Source organism: Sparus aurata, chromosome 16, assembly GCF_900880675.1.
Source record: "Sparus aurata chromosome 16, fSpaAur1.1, whole genome shotgun sequence".
Classification (NCBI taxonomy): domain Eukaryota; kingdom Metazoa; phylum Chordata; class Actinopteri; order Spariformes; family Sparidae; genus Sparus; species Sparus aurata.
This window is the reverse complement of record NC_044202.1, coordinates 22,369,171-22,389,181: the sequence shown is the minus strand read 5'-3', so window position 1 is coordinate 22,389,181 and position 20,011 is coordinate 22,369,171. Positions and strand designations below refer to the sequence as shown.

The window sequence follows — 20,011 nt, the reverse complement described above, 5'->3', positions numbered from 1 at the left end:
GTAGTGCCCACATAGCCGCACCTCCTCCATATATATTTTAGCTTTGATGCTGTTCTGCTTCACACGGTACACAAGCCTCGTTATGTTTACCTTTAAGAAAAATCTGGAATTTTTTGCCCTTAGTGTTTTGTGAATTTGTCGCTGTGGTATCAAATATTGATACTTTCAAGGTGTTGTATCGCAGTTAGAACTTCTAGAATCATGACATCACTAAATATTCATACATTTTAGATTATCTGTATTTGGGGTTTTTGTTTCTTTAGGTGTCAGAGATATAAAACCTTTAGGTCAACACAGGACAAATATTGGCTGTAAAATAAAACCACTGAATGTGAAATGCTGCCAGTGAAAAGTATGACTGATTGGCTTTTTTAAAAAAGTATCAATGATGAAAGAGTAATATAACATCTTTGAATTTTTCATATATATTCATTGAATATTAACACTTCCTCATAAAAAAAGTTTGAGGGAAATTAAAATCATTCTTCTCGGGAAAATCTGCTGTCCATATGTTTTCAAAAAGAGGGTTTTTAAGCTTTATACCATTTTCATAGTTGTGGCAAACGAGTATGGCAAGGACATGAACACTGAACACAATATTTTGAAATCCGCAGTCTAATCAACTTAACCTCGCACTGAACTAATCATGTTTGCTGCCGTCCATAGGCACTAATGTTAACTTTCAAGTGGCTCTCCTATCTGGTGCTTTCAGTCTGTATGATTGTGATTGATCCGGCATCTATTTAGCGGTCACGGTATGCCCATACAGTGTGCTGGTGAGTAATGAGTCTGGTGAGTCAATGTTTGCATGGAGCGTAATCACTTGTAACAGAACACCACTGTGGCTAACAGATTGTGACAGTATCATAACAGGATTTACAGTCATCACAGTAAGTGTTGAACTGTGAGGTTTGGATGATTGAGTGCTGTATGTAATAATGATCCTGCTGTTTGACTCTCCCCCTCTCACACACACACACACACACACACACACACACACACACACACACACACACACACACACACACACACACACACACACACACACACACACACACACACTCTGTGTTGCGCTTGGCCTGAGATGGAGACTGAGCAAGGAGGGCTCATGGAGGTGTGTGTGTGTCCTTTCCCCTCATCTTTAATACATCTCCTTTCTTCGTCACACACACACACACACACACACACACACACACACACACACACACACACACGCGCACAAAGAGACAGACACCCATGGAGTCTTCACTCATCGTGTAGCCGCTCGCTCTGTCCCCACCTCCTCCCTCCTCAGATGACCGGGCTGGAAAATTAGCTTGTCACATTGGCTTTGAATTGAATTGACCTGAATGTACCTTCCTCAACCGGCCTGCACCCCCCCTCTCTCACTCTAACTCACTCAGTCTAACTCACCTCCTCTGTCTGTCTGTTATGTTAGATGTATGATCAGACACACAGATATATGAGAGATGCTGGTATATACAGACAGGCCTAATAAATATCCACATTCTCCCAAACACACATGTGCTGATGTATGTAGAGGTTCATCTCTGTTGGCTGGTCATGTCAACTTACAGTTAAAGGTGCTCTGATGAGCGGGCACCGATCGCTATCGGCCGATATGTGTACATAAGAAGCTCGATCGTAGCTCTAAATTGCCACACGCTTCAGGACTCTACTGCTTGCAAGCTGCAGCTCACTCGCTCACCTCCTGCCAATATCGATACAGATTTTCAGCGCCCTCTTGGTTTAACCAGCACAGTTTATTAGCAGGGTCCTGCCAGCCAGCTGATTGTGACTGAGGGGACGGATAGATCAGTACCAGGGAACCATTTTTTTTTTCTAATGATTACCATTTAAATTCAGAAAAAATTGGATGTTCAATTCAAGTGAATTTTAGGAGAAGAGGATGGGCTAATGATTGTGTAAAATGTTAATAAAAAACAGAATACAGAGTCCCAACTTTTGTAAAATCTGGGCCGAATTGTTTGTAAGAGCTGTTGTCAAGACAGAAACGGGCAGCGAGCTAACACGGCCGCTTAGTGTAGTAGCAACCTAAAGTAGCTTTCTTGTACGTTTCCCACCGAACACCAAAGCATGTATGCTTGAGTTCTGACAAATGTGTTGCTTGCTTTTTCCTTCCTCATAAAACATTTGCAAAGCCACATTTTCCATTTCCCTTTTTTTAGTAATTTATGTATTTTTAAAATGTGGCTTTTTTTTTTTTTTTTTAATCCATGTTTGCTAGCTAGCAGCTGCCTTGTGCTTTGCTTGTTGTGGTGTTACTGCCACAATGTGTTTGTCAGTTAAACAGTGTGACACTATTGGTGTGTGTTTGTGTGTGTGTGTGTGTGTGTGTGTGTGTGATTGTATATGCGTCCTTTTGCTGTGCCAATAACAAATAAAACAGGACCTGAAAACACTCCAAAGCGCAGCTATAGTGGTCAAAATAACTCAACAGAGTACCTTAAGGGCTTGTCTTAATTTCATATTCAACCACATCAGCACAGAAATCATCTCTCTTCTGTTGTGTTTCTAATCTTGGCTCTGATTGGTCACCCACACTCAGTCTTCACTGATGGAAAATACCCTTGAGCTTTTGCTCTAAGGTTTCTTGTCCATTCATTGATTTAGTAGATTTTTACCATATTGTGGTGCATGTCTGTCCTCCAACACATACACACTCTCCACAGTGGCACATGATAGATGACCCTTGTCTTTGGATGGTAATGCATTAAGAGCTCAGTGTTTGTGTGCGTGCACATATTTGTGTGTGAGCGGGGATCTGCGAGACGGCCGTGTGTGTGTGTTCGTGCGTGAACAGACATAATCCATTCAGCTGATTTTTTTTTTTACACCCATGTGTCCATCGGCTGCAGGCCCCTCAGTGGGACTGTAACTGAAGTGTGTCTGCTTGTCAGGGCTTTTGTCTTCTCCCCTGCCGAGGCCACTTTAATGTTCTACCTTTTTAAAATAAATAAATCAAAAATTCAACACTCACACATCACAATTGATTGTTAGTCAGTTTAATTTAGTGTTCATTAGATTTTTATGTCACGTTTCTCATGTTTATAAGTCTTCAAAGTAGGTTGACTTACAATAGAGTTGAAAATGGGCATGGAAAGTAATTTTCAGTATCCATATCAAAATGATATGAATTTTAAAAATAATTCATACTCTTAAAAGTTAAGAAGATAAGAGGTTAACACAATCAGTGTTGTTCCCATCACCTGTCACTGATTTTAATGTTGTGGCTGTTTTTACAGCTCTTGGGGAGTATTGCTGCATATGTGGAAAAAAAAGTGTTATAAAACCTTTTATTGTGCTGGAGGAGGTTGCAAGAAAGCTGTTAAAGTGCCTTCAGTGATGTAAAGAAGCTGATGTCTCTGGTTCTGCAGTATTGATTTTGATCATACTTTTCTAATATCTCTTACAAACATGAATCTTACTTAACTTTCTGGATTATTGGTTCAACTTTGGCCTACTGTACCATTCATACTCAAACTTGATGCTGTTGGTGAGCCCATTAGCTCAGTTGGTAGAGTGGGTGTTCCATGTACAGAGGCTTTGTCCTCGCTGCAGCAGCCCCTTGTTTGAGTCCCGGTCTGTGTCTGGAATCACTCAATCCCTACTCCCTAGTCACTACATAGGGAGTCCAACATAGTGCACTATATAGGGAGCTCATCGACAGAAATAAAAACGCGCTTTCGGACACCACTCCGATAATGACGTCACTACTGTCATGCAGTTGAAACGTGCAACCTCCATGCATTCGTCCGCAGCGCAATGCATGATGGTAAATATTGCTTGGCAAGTGACCATCGGTTGTACAGTACTTTTCGCGACGCATTGTGGGATACTTTGAGTGCACTATATAGGGTATAATATTTCCACTAGACATTAGGACAGCACTACAAAATGGCGTAGTCACTATGTAGTGCACTATGTAGGGAGTAGTGGGTGATTTGGACACAGCCCTGGTCTGGGACTGTCCCAGCTTTTGATACCATGAACCACACCATTCTCCGCTCTCATCTGGCATTCTTCGTCAAAGTCACTGGCACTGTCCTCTCCTGGCAGTTTTAATTTATCACTTAAGATGCAGCTTCCTCTGGAGCCATAAAATGGCAAACATATTTGAATGTATAACATTGTTGGAGTTGCCCTTTAAAGCTGACGTGGAGCTTGCTTGATCTAGATCTTGTTACCTCTCATCTTCTGCTCTTTTTTTTACTCTGCCTTCCTATCTTACTTTTACTTTTCTCTGTCTTGACTCAGTTCTCACTCTTTGCCCCCTCCATCCATTTCATTTCCCTCTATCTCGTCCCTCTTTTCATTATTTCCCATTTAACTTCCTCTCTTCTGCTTAAGCTAAGGGCTGTTTGCAAATGGCTCTTGTAGGTGGTGGCTGTGGCTTTAAATGGAGATTGTGGCATTAATGGACACGCACACACACACACACACACACACACACACACACACACACACACACACACACACACACCGGCTGACACACCTGTTTCAGGCTCAAATTGATGAGGCAGATTTATGACGGCTGCTGGCCACAACAAATTAAGTTGACAGTGATGTATGTGGGGGGCTCGAGTGTCACAGTGCACCACCGACCACAGGCACTCACACACATACAGGCGCGCCCCGGTGGTGGCCCCCTACTCCCAGTCCTTCTTGTTAGGTGTCCCTGTCAGGCAGCCCCCCTCCAGCATACCTGCATAATGAAATTCCTCATTCTGATTTGTGTTTTTCTGTCTCTCTCCTTTTCCTCTCATCCACTTTCTCCTCCATCCCTAGACTCATCCTGCAGCCAGCAAACTGCCCCTCAAGGACAGCTTCACATTTGATGACTACAGGTTAGTGTGTGTGTGTGTGTGTGTGTGTGTGTGTGTGTGGTGTGTGTGTGTGTGTGTGTGTGTGTGTGTGTGTGTGTGTGTGTGTGTGTGTGTGTGTGTGTGTGTGTGTGTGTGTGTGTGTGTGTGTGTGTGTCTATGTGCGTCTAAGTGTGTACTCAGAATAGGCATGTATTTGGATTGTTCATGTCATCGTGTACATGTTCATGTGAGTTGTATCTATAAAGTGGAGCAAATGCAAAAGGATATGTCTAGATTATGGCAACTTGAGTTTATTTATTTACTAGCAACAATTATAGTAATAGTAAATATAATAATAATATTAATACAAGTAAGATGATGATGATGATGATTATGGCACTAATATTAATAGTATAAATAATGGCAATAATACTAGTAACAGTAATAACATAAATAATAGTAATGGTAGTAATAGCATTAATGATGATGGTAGTAGTAGCAGTAGTAGTTGTAGTAATAGTAATGATGATGATGATGATGATGATGATGATGATGATGATGGTAATAGTAATTATACTAATAACTGTAATGGTAATAATAAGTCATAATCACAATAACAGTTATAGTAGTAATATTATTGTTGTAGTTGTTGTTGTTGTTGTTAGCAGAAATAGAAAAAGTAATAATAGTAAAAGATAATAATGGTAATGATGATGATAATAGTAATTGTAACATTGTACTCATCAAAGTAACTCCTGCCATCAAGATGAGACGATTAAACAGGTTTTGAACAACTGTGTGGTCCACATATGTGGAAAATAAAACCAACCAACAAAAAAAGCTTCAAGTGAAAACGCATACAATCATACACCATTAATGCAGCGAACAGTGAAAATTATGACCCAAATTGTCTGTTACAAATACGAATCTTACTTTACTTTCTGGATTATTGGTTTAACTTTGGCCTACTGTACCATTCTTACTCAAACTTGAAGCTGTCGGTGAGCCACAGCTGGTAGAGCGGGCGTCCCATGTGCAGCAGCCCCTTGTTTGAGTCCTGGTCTGGGACTGTCCCAGCTTTTGATACCATCAATACTATACTGAGCACCATTGGGCTTTGTTGTGGGTTCGTTAAACATAGCGTGGAGAAACCATGAATATGATCCCTGATGCACAATATTCACAATTTCGAATGTGTGAAATATGATTCACAAGGGAAATGTTTTCACCCCTAGTTCATACTGTGTCAGATAACCTGACCGATCGTCTGACTGCTCGTGTTCTTTGGTCCATCCGACTTCATTAAAGTAATGACTTTGTTTTCAGATTTCACCAACTAACTTGAAGAGTACAATGTTAACATAACTGGAGATAACTGTCAAAATACAAAACACAACAACCAAGTGGTAATCAACCATGTTTCTTCATTAGGTTAGTTATTGCATGTTAAAGGAGTGAAGAAAATGGGCCAGTGATGAATTATTCCTTCAGTCTCTCCTTGCTGCCATTCTCTCTCCATTTCCTTCCTCCTTTTCTGCTCTGTTTGTCCTCCACTCTTCTTCTCATCTACCCTCCCTCCATCCCCCATCACTCTCTCTCCATCCTCATCTGATGCAAGCCTTCTCTCTCGTTGGCAATAATGCTGTTAGAGTTGAACTTCCTTCTTCTTAATGAAGCTGTATTGTGCAGGATGTCAGTGCAGTAAACAAACTTGACTGTAACAATTGTGGATTGGTTGATTGTTTGTGACAGGTGGGCGGTGTCCTCTGTGATGACCCGTCAGAACCAGATCCCCACTGAGGACGGCAGCCGGGTCACCCTGGCCCTCATCCCCCTCTGGGACATGTGTAACCACACAAATGGACTGGTAAAGCCTTTATTTCACTCTCACACACTTGCATACATTACAAACTGACTTGACATAATTACACACAAGGCTTAAAAAGTTTAGTTCAGAATGCTACACCATATGTGTTCAGTATTTTGTTTTTTTGCACTTCTCTTACAAATCAAAAGAATTAAGAAATTAAGTGGGGAAACATGAAGATATGTTTACGTTTTTACGTTGAATTAGTAAAAGTTGTTGTTGTTCCGCAGATCACCACTGGCTACAACCTGGAGGACGATCGCTGTGAATGTGTGGCACTGCAGGACTACAAGGAGAACGAACAGGTGAAGAGACAGTGACTCGCTACCCTAACCCACTGCAACTTATTCCTTGGACTTTGTCATGTGTCTTGCTTCTCCCTAACACTAACCCAGTATCACACCTGTTGTTCTTAGACTCAGTCAGTTCAAGGTTGGTTTCAACAGTCAGAGAATTATGGAAATCCAGGTGGAATAGAAAATACACAATGAAAGACGGATGCCAAAATCGATTTTAAAATGTTTGTATTTTTTGATTACCTGCATTCTTTGGAGCGGTGGTTTATGCTATTAGCATTGAACCAATTTCTCAGTGGAGCCAGGGCCACAGCAACAATTCAAGTCATGACTCAAAGTCCTTGCCCCCTAAAAGAGAGGCTAAAATTATTTGTATTTTTCACAACAAGTCAATGTAAATGCTCAGTATTTAATTTCAGCTGGGCTCTCTCAATCAAAATCACAAGATTAGACAAAGTGTGTTGACTTTTTGTAATATCGTGGGATCATCACGGGAGTTGTTGCATTCATTGTTAAACAACTGCGGTTGCTGGTTTTGAATGTACAATATAAACTCTACCAGGGTTGCTAAAACTCCAAATAGGAGGACATGACCTCAGTGTACAGGTGAAGACTGACTAAAGCGGACATACTACAGCCCTGCACTCTCCTCCATCCAAACACAAAGAGAGATTTGTGTTGTGATAAGAACTCTTATGTAGTGCCGCTGACTCAAATGACATCACTTGAGTACATTTATCAGTGAGGCCTGAAGACTACAAGTTTTAAATTTGCAAGGAAAAGGCCTGCTCCTCATATTCACAGGCTCGCTTAGTGCATGCCATCAAGACAGGTGATAATGGCGGTGTTGATGCTGATGATTTATTCTTCTTGTAGATCTACATCTTCTACGGCACAAGATCCAATGCAGAGTTTGTCATCCACAATGGGTTCTTCTTTCAAGACAACGCTCACGACCGAGTGAAGATCAAGCTGGGCGTCAGTAAGAGCGAACGCCTCTATGCCATGAAGGCCGAAGTGCTGGCACGAGCCGGTATCCCAGCGTATGTCTGACTCTTTTTACTGTTGACAGGCTTTTTGTTTTCCAGTCACTGGACAAAAAATCCTCCTCTTCCCTTTCTAGCTCTCTACAAACACAGTTGGGGCTTTTCCACTGCCACTTTGACAGGGATGATTCTAGGATCATACCTTTAGGGACACCTAGCTCCCACATGTAAAACTCTGTGGTGGATGAAATGCTGCCATCCAAGACGCTTCTTCCATTCTGCTACGTGTACCAGTTATGGTCTCCCTTTGGCGTCAGTGAAACACATAATATAAATGTTGCAGCAGTTTCTTTGTTTTCTTCCAGCCCCCCCAAGTATCAAGTTACCGTCCTCCCCAACACTTTGATCATCAAGAAGCTTAATCGTTTTATCATTTGCCCCTTAATTTTATGCAACATTCTCTCCTCTGCATTTTTAATCAGACACCTTTTAATCTCTTATTGATGACAGTCTAAATCTCAACAGTGGAAATTAAATGAAACAATCCCTGTTGTTGCCATTGTGCTCTATTAAACTGACAGATGTGCTCGTAGATCATTTTCAAAGGATACAGCATCAGATTTAGTGTTGGGCCTCATTGAGATGTTGAGTGTTACCATCAGAGTCTTTGTACAAATGTAGAAATCACTCATTTTGCTTCTCCCTTATTCCATTATCAGTCTGATATCACTTTTCCACTAATATTAGCAGGTCTGCACAGGGGTATACTCACTAAGAATCACCTTATGACCACATTCCCAATTGCTGCAGCAAGGCAGCCCATCTATGATTTTTATCTGAAGCGTGTTTGTATGTCACTGATGTCTCATTCACGTCATGAATGCACCAGAAACCACTGTAACAGAGGAGAAAACACCAACAGACCCATTGTGAAAGAAGCATCTGTAAAACGGTGGATACACTCTTTTAAGCGTCACAACAACGGCAGCTCGGCACGACTCGTTTAACTGTGATTATTTGAGCCATTCGGTCTAATGACGTTTGGAAAGTCTAGAAAAGCTCCACAATTATCTTATCCCCATTCAGGTTAGCCAGGTGCTAAACCAGATGTTAGCCGGCTCCGTTCCAGGTATTTTCATACCCGGGAAGTCAAGTCAATAGGAATGAACGGGGCTCCTTGAATAGACCGCATCCCAAATTCCTTATTCATGCTCCACCACCGGGTGTTGATAAAGCACCATCACTTCCTGCAGTGGAGTTTAGCCACCTGGGTCTTCTGTTTAGATCAAAGCCAAGCCAATGTGATAAGGATCTTTAGTCTACTGTAGAGTCAGTTGAAGCGGGTGTAAATGCAGAGTGTAGACATTCATAGTGCACACAAAAGCCTGATCTTGGCGGGTTTAATTGGGATTTTTGACCGGTGTAAAAGCACATGTGACTTTTCATTTACATTTTTGTTGTAAGTTTGTCCCTCTAATTCTACAAAACCCTGGAACACACTGCATTAGAGTTCAGCATTTCCAACAAAGAGTTAACTTCCCTGAGCTGGATGCTCTGGAGCAGTGGACAGAGGAATAATTTAATAGAAGGAGCGGGGAGGTGGCTTTAATGTGTTTGTGTGGTGTAATATTGTCGACCCTGTGCTACGGATCGCCACATCGATCATTTTGCTGAAATAGGGGGGAAATACTGTCCTCTTCCAAATTACCTCAGTGTGTAATGTTATGATGCTGAATGGTTTCTGCTGAGTCCTGGATTACACTCGTTTCATATATTTTCTGTCAGGCTGCTAACCTGAGAAATACTCCAAACTGCAACATTAATATTATGTTTAGAGAAACCCAACAAATACAAGAATTTCCAGTGATAGAATGACGTTTTGTGCAGACAGAGGTGGAGTCCACAATTTATACTTCTTTTACTTTTTTGGGTGTAGAACTTTCTGATTTTTAATTTAGTCTTTGCCTGCTGAGTTTTAAAGCCAAAGCAGTGAGATGATTATTCTTACTTTACCTAAGGAAACCTGTAACACTTTAATCTTATCTTTTATTTAATCTTTGATCAGTTCTTTCTTTATATTGTCGACTGTTGAAAGACTTTGAATAATGTTAATCCATTGATGAACGCCACAGAGTCCGGTTCTGCTCGAGGTTTCTGCCTGTTATAAAGCAGCTTCTCACCACTGCTGCCAAGTGTTTGCCTTTGAGGGAAACGTTTGGTCTCTGTTGACGACATCTCTTATTGTTGTGTGGGTCCCATTGTGCCTCCCTTCTTAATACTAACACATTGGTCTGTGTGTTGTCTTTTCAGGTCCTGTATCTTTGCCCTCCACTGTAATGAACCCCCCATTTCAGCCCAGCTTCTCGCCTTCCTCAGAGTCTTCTGCATGACAGAGGGTAAGACGCTGACACATACACCAACATACACACACACTTACACACTGTGAAATACCAGCAGCAAGACATTCCCTGTAGACCCTCAAAGCCAAAACACTGAGACCATCGTCGCTACCGTTTGCTTCACATATCAGTGGAGGAGAGAAGGTGGCGAGGAGGTGGAGGTAGAATTAGAGAGGAAGAGTAAGGCCTGTCCATTCCCGAGCTCCTTAATTGAGGCAGTGCACCAGATGTGTGGAAGGAGCAATCCACCGGGGAGGTTTGCAATATTCATCGGCATGTATGCAGAAATGGCATCCGTGTCATAAATCCCCAGGCACACAAGGCCACTTACGCCTCCGTCAGAGGACTTGTCCTCAGGACCCAGAGTGATATTTTATTCAGATTTTTTGCTGCATGTTAATTTTTAAAACAGCCCTAACACCATTAGATGTGTGTGTGTGTGTATGTGTGTCTGTGTGTGTAGGACATGATAGAATAGTGTGCACACACACACCCTGGGCGCTGCGGTGTAACCAAGCCATGTTTAGGTCCTCGGATCAAAGGCAGCAGGACAAAGGATTCAGAAGAGAGGAAAAGGCTATCCGTCTTTATTTTATTGTTTTAAACATTATGAAATTTAAATGTTGGTCTTGACCCAAATTATCTTCAGGCAGTGTTGGAAGGTCATGTCTGGCTGGTTTAGCAAAAGGTTTTACACAAAAGAAACTTTGATTGCATATTAATACACCCAGACTTTGATGTTTTGCAGCGGTGTTAATGGAGAGGATTCTTAATGTCATCTTTGTCAGCCTGAAACTATGACAGTTAAGGCCTTAGCATTTATCACATCTGAATCCTGTATCCAATCTGCTAGTTTCAAATCCATTAACAAATCTGTAGAGATTTAGCTTTTAACAATTTCTTCTGTCAGTGAGGTTATGTTTTCACTCGTGTCCATTCTTTTGGTTAGTTGGTTATCTTATACATCTACTACATAGAGCATCTCAAATGTCTTTAATACAACAAAACCCTGATGGCTTTCTCTATTTTCTCAAGTCGCTAAGTACGCTAAGCTAAGCCGACATGTCTCAGACCTGTCTGTCAGGATCAGATGAGATGTTGAGATCATATTAATGAGAGACTGTGTGAGAAATCTTCAGGGGTCTACTTGGTTCCTAGAAACCAAGATGGGGGTCAAACATCTCATGTTTCTATGTTTTACGTACAGCCCTCATGACTTTGTCCATCATAATGATTACTGGAGTAACATATGGGTGACATTGCTCTTGCTATTGTTATCGTCGTGACTCAAAGCTTTGAAATGGACCAGATAGAAGTTGTATTGAGTAATTGTATGTAATTCAGTCTTGGGATTTTGTCTGTCTGTTTTGATTGTGTCGTTAATGGGAAGAAGAAACAAGCTGCCTTCCTGTAAGTGGACATGTCTTACTAACCCCTTGCCCTTCATGTTCAACTTCCACTTCACTACTATTTACTAATGGTCCTCTTGCAGCCGTTTAATGGTTTCTGTAAAAGAGATGCTAACACTTAGTTTGATTTCAGAGGAGCTGAAGGACTACCTGCTTGGAGACCGTGCCATCAATAAGATCTTCACTCTGGGCAACAGTGAGTTCCCCGTCAGCTGGGAGAACGAGATCAAGCTGTGGACATTCCTCGAGACCCGAGCTGCTCTGCTTCTCAAGACCTACAAGACCACATCAGAGGTTAGTCGTCTTGAATTGAAGTCATGTTGAAAGTTTGCTTCTGATTGCAGAGGGTGTCACGGGTTCACTAAGGTTCAAACAAAGAAGCTTGTAGGAAGGGTCGTCAAAACAAAGTCCTCAGCCAAATGTGTTTGAATCTCATATGGTGCCAATTAAAGGCATAACTGCTGAACCTGGAAAACTACTAAAATAAGAATTCCAAAGTCAGAAATATGGAGTATGAGCTTTGCACTTGGGAATTTATTTTCTATTACCTTCTTAAGCCCTTTTTTTCATCTTCTCCTCCTTCTTTCTCCCTTCTTTCTGTACCTCTAAACTCTTGGCCTGGTCTCTTGTAGGAGGACCAGTCCCTGCTGGAGAAACCTGATCTGTCTCTCCATTCTCGCGTGGTGATACAGCTCCGCCAGGCTGAGAAGCAGATCCTGGAGAAGGCATCGGCCAGTGGACGGGCCAAACGCCTGCACTTCGAGAAGAAATTAGAAGAGGGCGCTCCATTGCCTCGCTACGAGGAAAGCGATATCGCTTTGCTGGAGAATACAGGGGCAGATGCAAAGCTTCCCATTATCCTGCGCAAGCTGGAGGAGGTGGAGGAAGGCCAGGAGATCCAGGTGGAGGAACACAGTCACCTTCTGAATGGGGAGAAGGTTCTTTATGAGATGGATATGGAGGCTAACAGACAGCCAGTGCAGGAGAAGGTCAGGAAAGATGTTAATTCAGCTTTGGACTCATTTGGAAGTTCAACCGAGAAGGGCCAAAGGGAAACGGCCGATCTAAGTGCCATTCGGACTGAGGACAATCCCAAAGAGAACAGTGAATAAGTGTCACCCACCTACTGCCACAGCCCATGCTATTTATTTTATTTCTTTTGGTGTGTGTGTGTCTCTTAAACAACTCAGAAGTATAGAAGCTGAAAAATGTAATTCAAAGTTGCAGAACTTTTCCTTTTGTGTATGTTCATCCAGTGGGCTTTTCTGAGTTGTTCACAGCTGAACTTGTTTAAAATGCTGCCAGTGTGCCCCTCAGCCTTCTGTGCACAACTTTTTGATTAAAATCAGCTTCTGTTTTAAGTTTGGAACAAAGATTTACATCGAAACATTTTAGAGGCATGCAGCACAGGAAAGACGGCGAGCTGGAACCATAAACTGGGTCCAGTTAACATCGTTAGGTGGAGAGAAAAGAATAAAATGGAGTTGGGTGAATGTTATTTCCGCAAAGCCAAAATTTCTCTGATCTTGTGAATTGGATGGTTTATTACTGCAGTTTGTCTCCATATATGTCCACTATGTTTTGAGTTGACAATCGTATCCTCTAGTGCATTTTGTATTGTGCTGCTGAGTTCAGACCATCACTGCCCTCGATTCCCTTTTTCCTAGTTTAAGATCATTTCAAGCAACATAACTGAAGAAAACCGAAAATGTTCTCATTAACTGATGAAAACAGTAGTTTTAAGCTGATGGTACCTGTTGGGGATCAGTACAGATCAAGGTGGAAGATGTTTTCTGTTTCCTCAATGAATCAGAGTTTTACCCTCAGATAGTTCATTTTTTCCTCATTAGATAGTTGTAGTCCTCCATTAACAAAAGAATTTTGATTTATTTGTGTTTTTAAAAAGGTATTTTTATGAATGTACTCAGTTTACATGCAGTGATTATCTGCTGATGTCACCAAAAGGGAGTGATGAGTGACCGAGTGATCACTGTTATTGCCCGTGAGAAAGCCATAAACGACACTGAGGGACTCGGTGAGACACAAGATGATGACATCTCATGTAAGATCACGGTTGGAAGCTTTTGTTCAGCTGCCTTTTTAAAATGAGGCAATTTCAACACGACAATTTTTTTTGTACGGAAAACACGGGAGCAGTTTGTTCACTGTGGGGCCCCCGATAACTGTCTGTGCACTGATACAAAGAGCCTATACCACCGAAGCCCTGACGGTCAACGCAGTGTGGATGAAAAATGTGCACTTTGGTTGTAATTCCTATCAATGACAACATTTTACCCCATTGTATAAAATATGGCAATGTGTACTTCCAGTCTAACGTTTTCTCTCACCTCATTATTCACCCTTTGTGTTTAGCGGTGGTGAGATAATGAGGTTTCGTCTCCACCACACTGATGTAGGGACACAGTTTTGTTAACGATGCGATTGTATGCGGCTCGCTTTTACATGAACAGCACTTGAAAGATATAGTTTGACAAAAATAATCTAAAGTCTAGATCCTACTAATGTTTCTGAGCTTACCTCCTCACGTCACTGTCCATCAGAACATATAGTTGCTCAGCTGATTCATACGAGTCCTATAGTCCAGAATGATGTGTGCCAAATCTGAGGTGAAACGTGGTACAGGTGAACAGTTTGGGTCACTGAGCTTCCTCCCGATATGACGACATCCTGAAAAACGTCTCATGGCGCCCATTTTACATTTAGCCATCAACAAACGAAGTATTTTGAGTCTTCCCACCTGAACCAAACATGATGAGAGCATATGCATCATCACACACTGTAGTAAGTATCTCGCAGTATCTGAGAAGCTGTTCGGGGCCCCAAACTGTTCAACTGTACCAAGTTTGATGCCTGAATGAACAGTGAACGTGGTGACCATCTCCACACATACACAACCACTGTACCATGTGATTGACAGTGTGGGGTAAGTTACTCAGGAACTGTAATAAGTTACTCTACTTATTACTCCATTACATAGTAATGATGATACCTATTACTTGTTATCAAAAGTACTTAGTAATGGAAACTGTTATATAACTATAATACTTTTACAAAGGTAACGTCTATTACTTACCTGGCAACAAATCTTTTTTGGATCTTGTCCATGACCCTGTCCCGCTCTGAACCCAGGTTCTGTAGTTTAACTTGCCCTGACCTGTCATGTGTACACGTCATCGTAAGAACAAAAAAAAAAAAAAAAAAAATCTGGGAACGCTGTGTTACTTACAATAATAACTGTAATAATATTACTGATTTTAAAATTTTAATCCCTTACACTACATGGGGAAAATAATATTACGGTAATATATTACTGAGTAATGCGTTACTGCCAGTTTAGGTATTTAGTTAATTAGTTCACTAGTTTAGTCAGCTAATTGTTCTGACAAACTGGTGTTCCCAAAATGAAGAATGGACTTTTAACACTCTCAACTGACGACTCTGCTCACGTTGCTCTGACAGTCTGATGGTTTTGAGATTAGAGTCCGGTGTCTCGTGTACCCTTTAAAACACAGAGTGAACCGTGGGTAAGTGCTGTCCATGAAGAGAATCACTTTCAGCGGAAGGACTCATTGTCATTGTATTGTTTGAAGAAGGTGGTGCAATGAATAAAGACACATTTGAAATCTCTTTAAACCAAGACTACTGTCGTAACATTTAAATCATCAAAGCCTCAATCCATTCACAAATACCAATGTAAGATCTACCTGCTAGCCTCTAAGCAATGCACTGCTGTAGACGTCAGCAGCCAATCATATTTTAGCCAACTAAGAGAAGGCCCACCTATATAATGTCTACATGAGTTTAAGTGTATGCTATGTTTTTACTTTTTTAGTCCTCCATATGTGGACATGATAGTCTCTTGCTTTCCCCCTTTGATGGCACATGACGTCCAACATTTAACTGAAGTCTAGCAGTGATGTTGCTGCTGTTGGCACTGCTCCTCTTATCAGTGCAGCTAGCTGGGCAGAAGCACAGGCCGCTAATGTTGACATATAAATCTCTGCTGACATCACTGGCCAGTAACAAAGCAGTGTTGTTCTATCTGATGACCTGATTGATGACGTGGTTGCAGATGAATTGAAACTTACTTTTTTCATCTCCATCAGATAAACTGCAGATTGCGTTGTGATAATACCAGGAGAGCTCCATTACTGCTGCCTGCTGCCTGCTAAGAGTGACGGGAGCATAGTCGGATTGAAGAGAGAGTTAGACAGTAGCTCCTTTTACTGATGAAGGTGCCTTATGTGGATGATCTTAACATTATTCAGATTGTACATATTAGAAATGAACCACGACAATGGCCTGAAAGATAATGGAGACACAGAGAAAATACACGACAGGAATATCACATTGGTAAGTAATGTTAGCGATCATTATAATCATGATCATAATATTCTTGATCCACTTCTGTTGAACTTCTTGGACTTCCTCTAGCCCAGGGACTCTACAGGACTCTTTTACATACATGTTACATAGAAAGTAAAGGTTAACGTAGGACATCTCTCATTCAAATGCACAGATATTGTTGGGAGACACCACTGCAGTAATGGCAGCGTGTCCACTCCACTGCTTCCCTGGATGTGTGTCAAGCATGACCTGTTGGTGCTTGTGCAACAAAAACGGTTGGAATTCCTCGACAAATCTGATACTTGCTCTCAGAAGACCCACAGGGTTACTGAGATCTGAACCAGAACACTGCAGCTGCTCATAAACAGATACAGATACCTGCCCGGACTGTCAGTGAATCTTGGCTCTCCTGTCGGTGTAAAAAGAGCGTAGCGTCGATAAGGAATCGTCCTGAAGCTGTCGGACATTAAACTTCATCTCATCTCTCATCTCTTATGCGTACTGTTGTTCTTCTGCCTTTGGATCGAGCCCTTCTCCAGAGACAGGAGGCCGTTCCTCTCTCTTCTCCTGTTATTGGGAGAAAAACCTTTATTTCATGTATTTTCCTCTTCTTTGCCCCGTGGCCCTTTTAAGAATTTATGAAACATTATCTTGAATCATTTAATTCGGGGGCAATTAAATTTTGAATTGCCCCACTTATAATTCATGGGTAAAACCCCTTTAATCCTTGAATATATTATTATAATGGCCATCAGGGTGGGCAGTGGGGAGCGAGGCATGTCCGGTATTGTTAGCGCTTGCTGTGTCAGCAGGCCTGGGACCTGCACTCCAAGTAGTCCAAGTAATCCTGTCCCATGAATTATCAACTGCATTCCATATTAATATACAATAGCAGCAGCCCCAGCCAGAGCAGCACTGTAATGCAAGTGTTCACTGGTGTCACCGAGGGATCAGGTTTACAGGTTCATCTGTTTAAACCGTCTGAATCATTTTAAGACTGAATGTATTACGTTCAGCCAAGAATCCATTCAAGTCCAAAGACTCTTCTAAATGCAATCATCTTTAGAATCCCCAAATCAACACTTGTCTCTTATAGTGCATTCAGACCAATTAGTCTGTTTAACAAAGAGATTCTTCTGTGATCTGACATGACAATTGGATCAAAAGTTGATTGAAATAACATAATGCCGCTGTGTAAAAAGTCTGAACGCATGCTGCAACTTTTCACTTACACCGAGCTCTCTGAATGGAGTTCAGAGCGATCAGAGCTATGCTGTGCTGAGACACATTTCCATGACTTACCAGGTAGTCCGACTTCTTTGCTCATTTTCCTCCATGCGAGCTCCTTTTTGGCGCTTTCTCGGTACGAATTGACGTGTTGTCGTACAGCTCTGGGTGTTCACGAGAATAAACAAGCTGTTCTCAGAGGAAAAGAAACTCCCAGAACACTGTTTGAAGCTATAAAGGTGGCAGGGTCGCCACATATAAACAAAGTAAATCAGTATAAACTGTGTTGTCCTTTCAGGTCAGTTTGTTCAGGCTTCATTCATCAGGGATCCACTCTGGAGTTTGAGTGAAATCTGTGATTGGTGTATTCCATGTGTTCTCCAAATAATAAGATATAAATTCAAACAAATTCAACGATACACTGAATTACTTATGGACGCTCTGACTTGGATGTGCCTGGAACCAAATGTTGCCACTGTTCATTTTAAACTACGCTGTGGTTTTGTGTTTGGCCCAGTCGGACCATAAAAAGCAGAGCCCATGGACCAGAACCCGAGTCTCTTTTAAAGTTAACATCAAGAAACCACTCGGGAAGGTGATTATGGCAACAGGTGAACAACATTGTATGCATGGAGCTTATCTTGAACTGTAATCACACCCGTCTGTACTGCTGAAAAGACACCTGCAGTAACCACATATCCTGCCCTGTAGACACACACCAGGTCATGTCCTCAGATAACTGTGGTTTAGCACTCAGCTGTCCACAAATAGGAAGTGTGTTAACAGACAAACTTACATACTTGCCTGTGTGGTCAAAACCACAGCTGATGGCCAGATCTATCAAAGAGCCGCACAGACTAGACAGGAACTACAGCATACATATATATATACATACACATGCATATATATTTTAATGTCTCTCCATGTCTATAGCACGAGGCTACAGTTAGCCATATTGTTGTTCATATTTAGTCTTTCACTAAACAGCTGTTTGGCCTTTACAGAGACTTCCAAATCCACTTGCGTCCAAAAGCTCTCAGTAACAGTCTCAACTGTGATCACGTCAGACCGACTCAACCGTGTAGAAAGCTTTCGTAAAATAACTTGTGTGGAGACCAAACATCACGAGTCATATCTCCAGTAACAACACACATCGCATGTCAGTCTATGGTTATATGTTTTTATTCAGCAGCATCTTGGCGTACTGTATATAAATCATGAAAATAAAATACCTTTGAAGTAAACTGCAACGTTAGCTGTCCCCGCTGCATTCATAAATAATAGATCAAATGAGACGTCAGGCCAAATTAACTAGAGCTGCTGAAAACTGCACCCAGCACAGATGTCAGCCCGATACATTAACATCCTTCACCTTTACAACTGAACCTGAACTGTCCTTTTTTCACTTGACCTCATTAAAGTGGAGGATAAAATGTCCAATAGAATGAATAAAACATTTATGAAGTAAACCGCTACATTAAGCTGTTCCTGCTCGTCAAGGTAGAGCTGCAACAATAGGTTTGATAGAGAGACATACAGGAGATATGTGTATGTGTGCTGCCCACTGGAGGCTCCAGTGTCTCCAGGCTCAGGTGGAGCAGACAGGCCAGTTTGTTGGAGCAGCAGCACCTGCACCACCCAGTCTGTCGCTGACTGTTGGTTGTGGGACTACATCCTCATAATGTGCTGCATCAGCAATTACATTTAAAGCACATTTTGACATTATTTGAAGATTCGACCACTTCACTGTTAACATTCAGTTAAACTCATCCAGCCTGCAGGTGCTGTGTGATGTGAGGTGTTCACAGCATGCAGCCCATTCAAATACTCTAACGCAGCGGTCCTCAATAGGCGGCCCCCGGGCCGCATCCGGCCCGCCGGCCTCCTATTTGTGGCCCCCGAACTGTTGTTCCTTCACCATGTGTTTTGGTTGGGTCAGCATATGTACACCGGGACTTGTCTCCATGCCAACGATACACAGACAGGTGGGTCACTCACGGGTGCGAGCGTAACTTTTTACCTTTCACTTTCGTTTTCGGAGCAGTTCGCGTATTCACATTTTACCGGTGGTAAGACATTAAAAATAACGTGTTTCCAAGTACACTGGTTTAACAAAGTGAACAGTGAAGATCGGGGACTCAGAAAAATAAATGCATTTGCATTCATTCGTATCTAACAACGCAAGAGTCAGAGAAATTACCCGTGTGTGACGTGGTTAAACAAATTACCGTATTGACCCGAATACAGGACAAGGTTTTTTTCGATGAAAATTATGTGAAAAGGTGGGGTCGTCTAATAATCGGGGTCTAACTGTTAACACATGCTGATAGTTGTCTGGGTCGCTACGCGACCGCAACTGCAGAGGGCGCCAGTTTATCGTAGAGACGTCACTGACGCTGTGGCTGGGGTTATCTGTCAATCACAGCGGAGAAGAAGTGAAAGGAGATGAAAAATGGAGAGAAGCAGTGATTTTTCGGAGTAAAGTAGATCAAAAGTGGGGCGAGTTAACAGACATCTGAGGCGGAGCTATGATGGTAATTTTAAGATAATGGTGATCAATGCAGCGGAGGCGCCAAACAACTGTCAACCAGCCAAGAAATGTGGAGTTACGGAGTGTAACGTCGGAAGACGGC

At 41.9% G+C, this 20,011-nt stretch overlaps 1 protein-coding gene across 1 annotated transcript in view; it reads left to right on the top strand.

The window, feature by feature from the left end:
- setd3 (SET domain containing 3, actin histidine methyltransferase) overlaps positions 1 to 15,437 on the top strand; it is a 31,380-nt gene extending 15,943 nt beyond the window's left edge. Inside the window, exons 7-13 of the mRNA XM_030443504.1 lie at positions 4,810 to 4,868; positions 6,579 to 6,693; positions 6,924 to 6,998; positions 7,866 to 8,032; positions 10,286 to 10,371; positions 11,917 to 12,077; positions 12,416 to 15,437. Of these exons, the coding sequence (XP_030299364.1) occupies positions 4,810 to 4,868; positions 6,579 to 6,693; positions 6,924 to 6,998; positions 7,866 to 8,032; positions 10,286 to 10,371; positions 11,917 to 12,077; positions 12,416 to 12,895 (1,143 nt within the window). The 3' untranslated portion in view covers positions 12,896 to 15,437. The remainder of the gene's footprint in view (positions 1 to 4,809; positions 4,869 to 6,578; positions 6,694 to 6,923; positions 6,999 to 7,865; positions 8,033 to 10,285; positions 10,372 to 11,916; positions 12,078 to 12,415) is intronic.
- Positions 15,438 to 20,011: the final 4,574 nt, after the last annotated feature.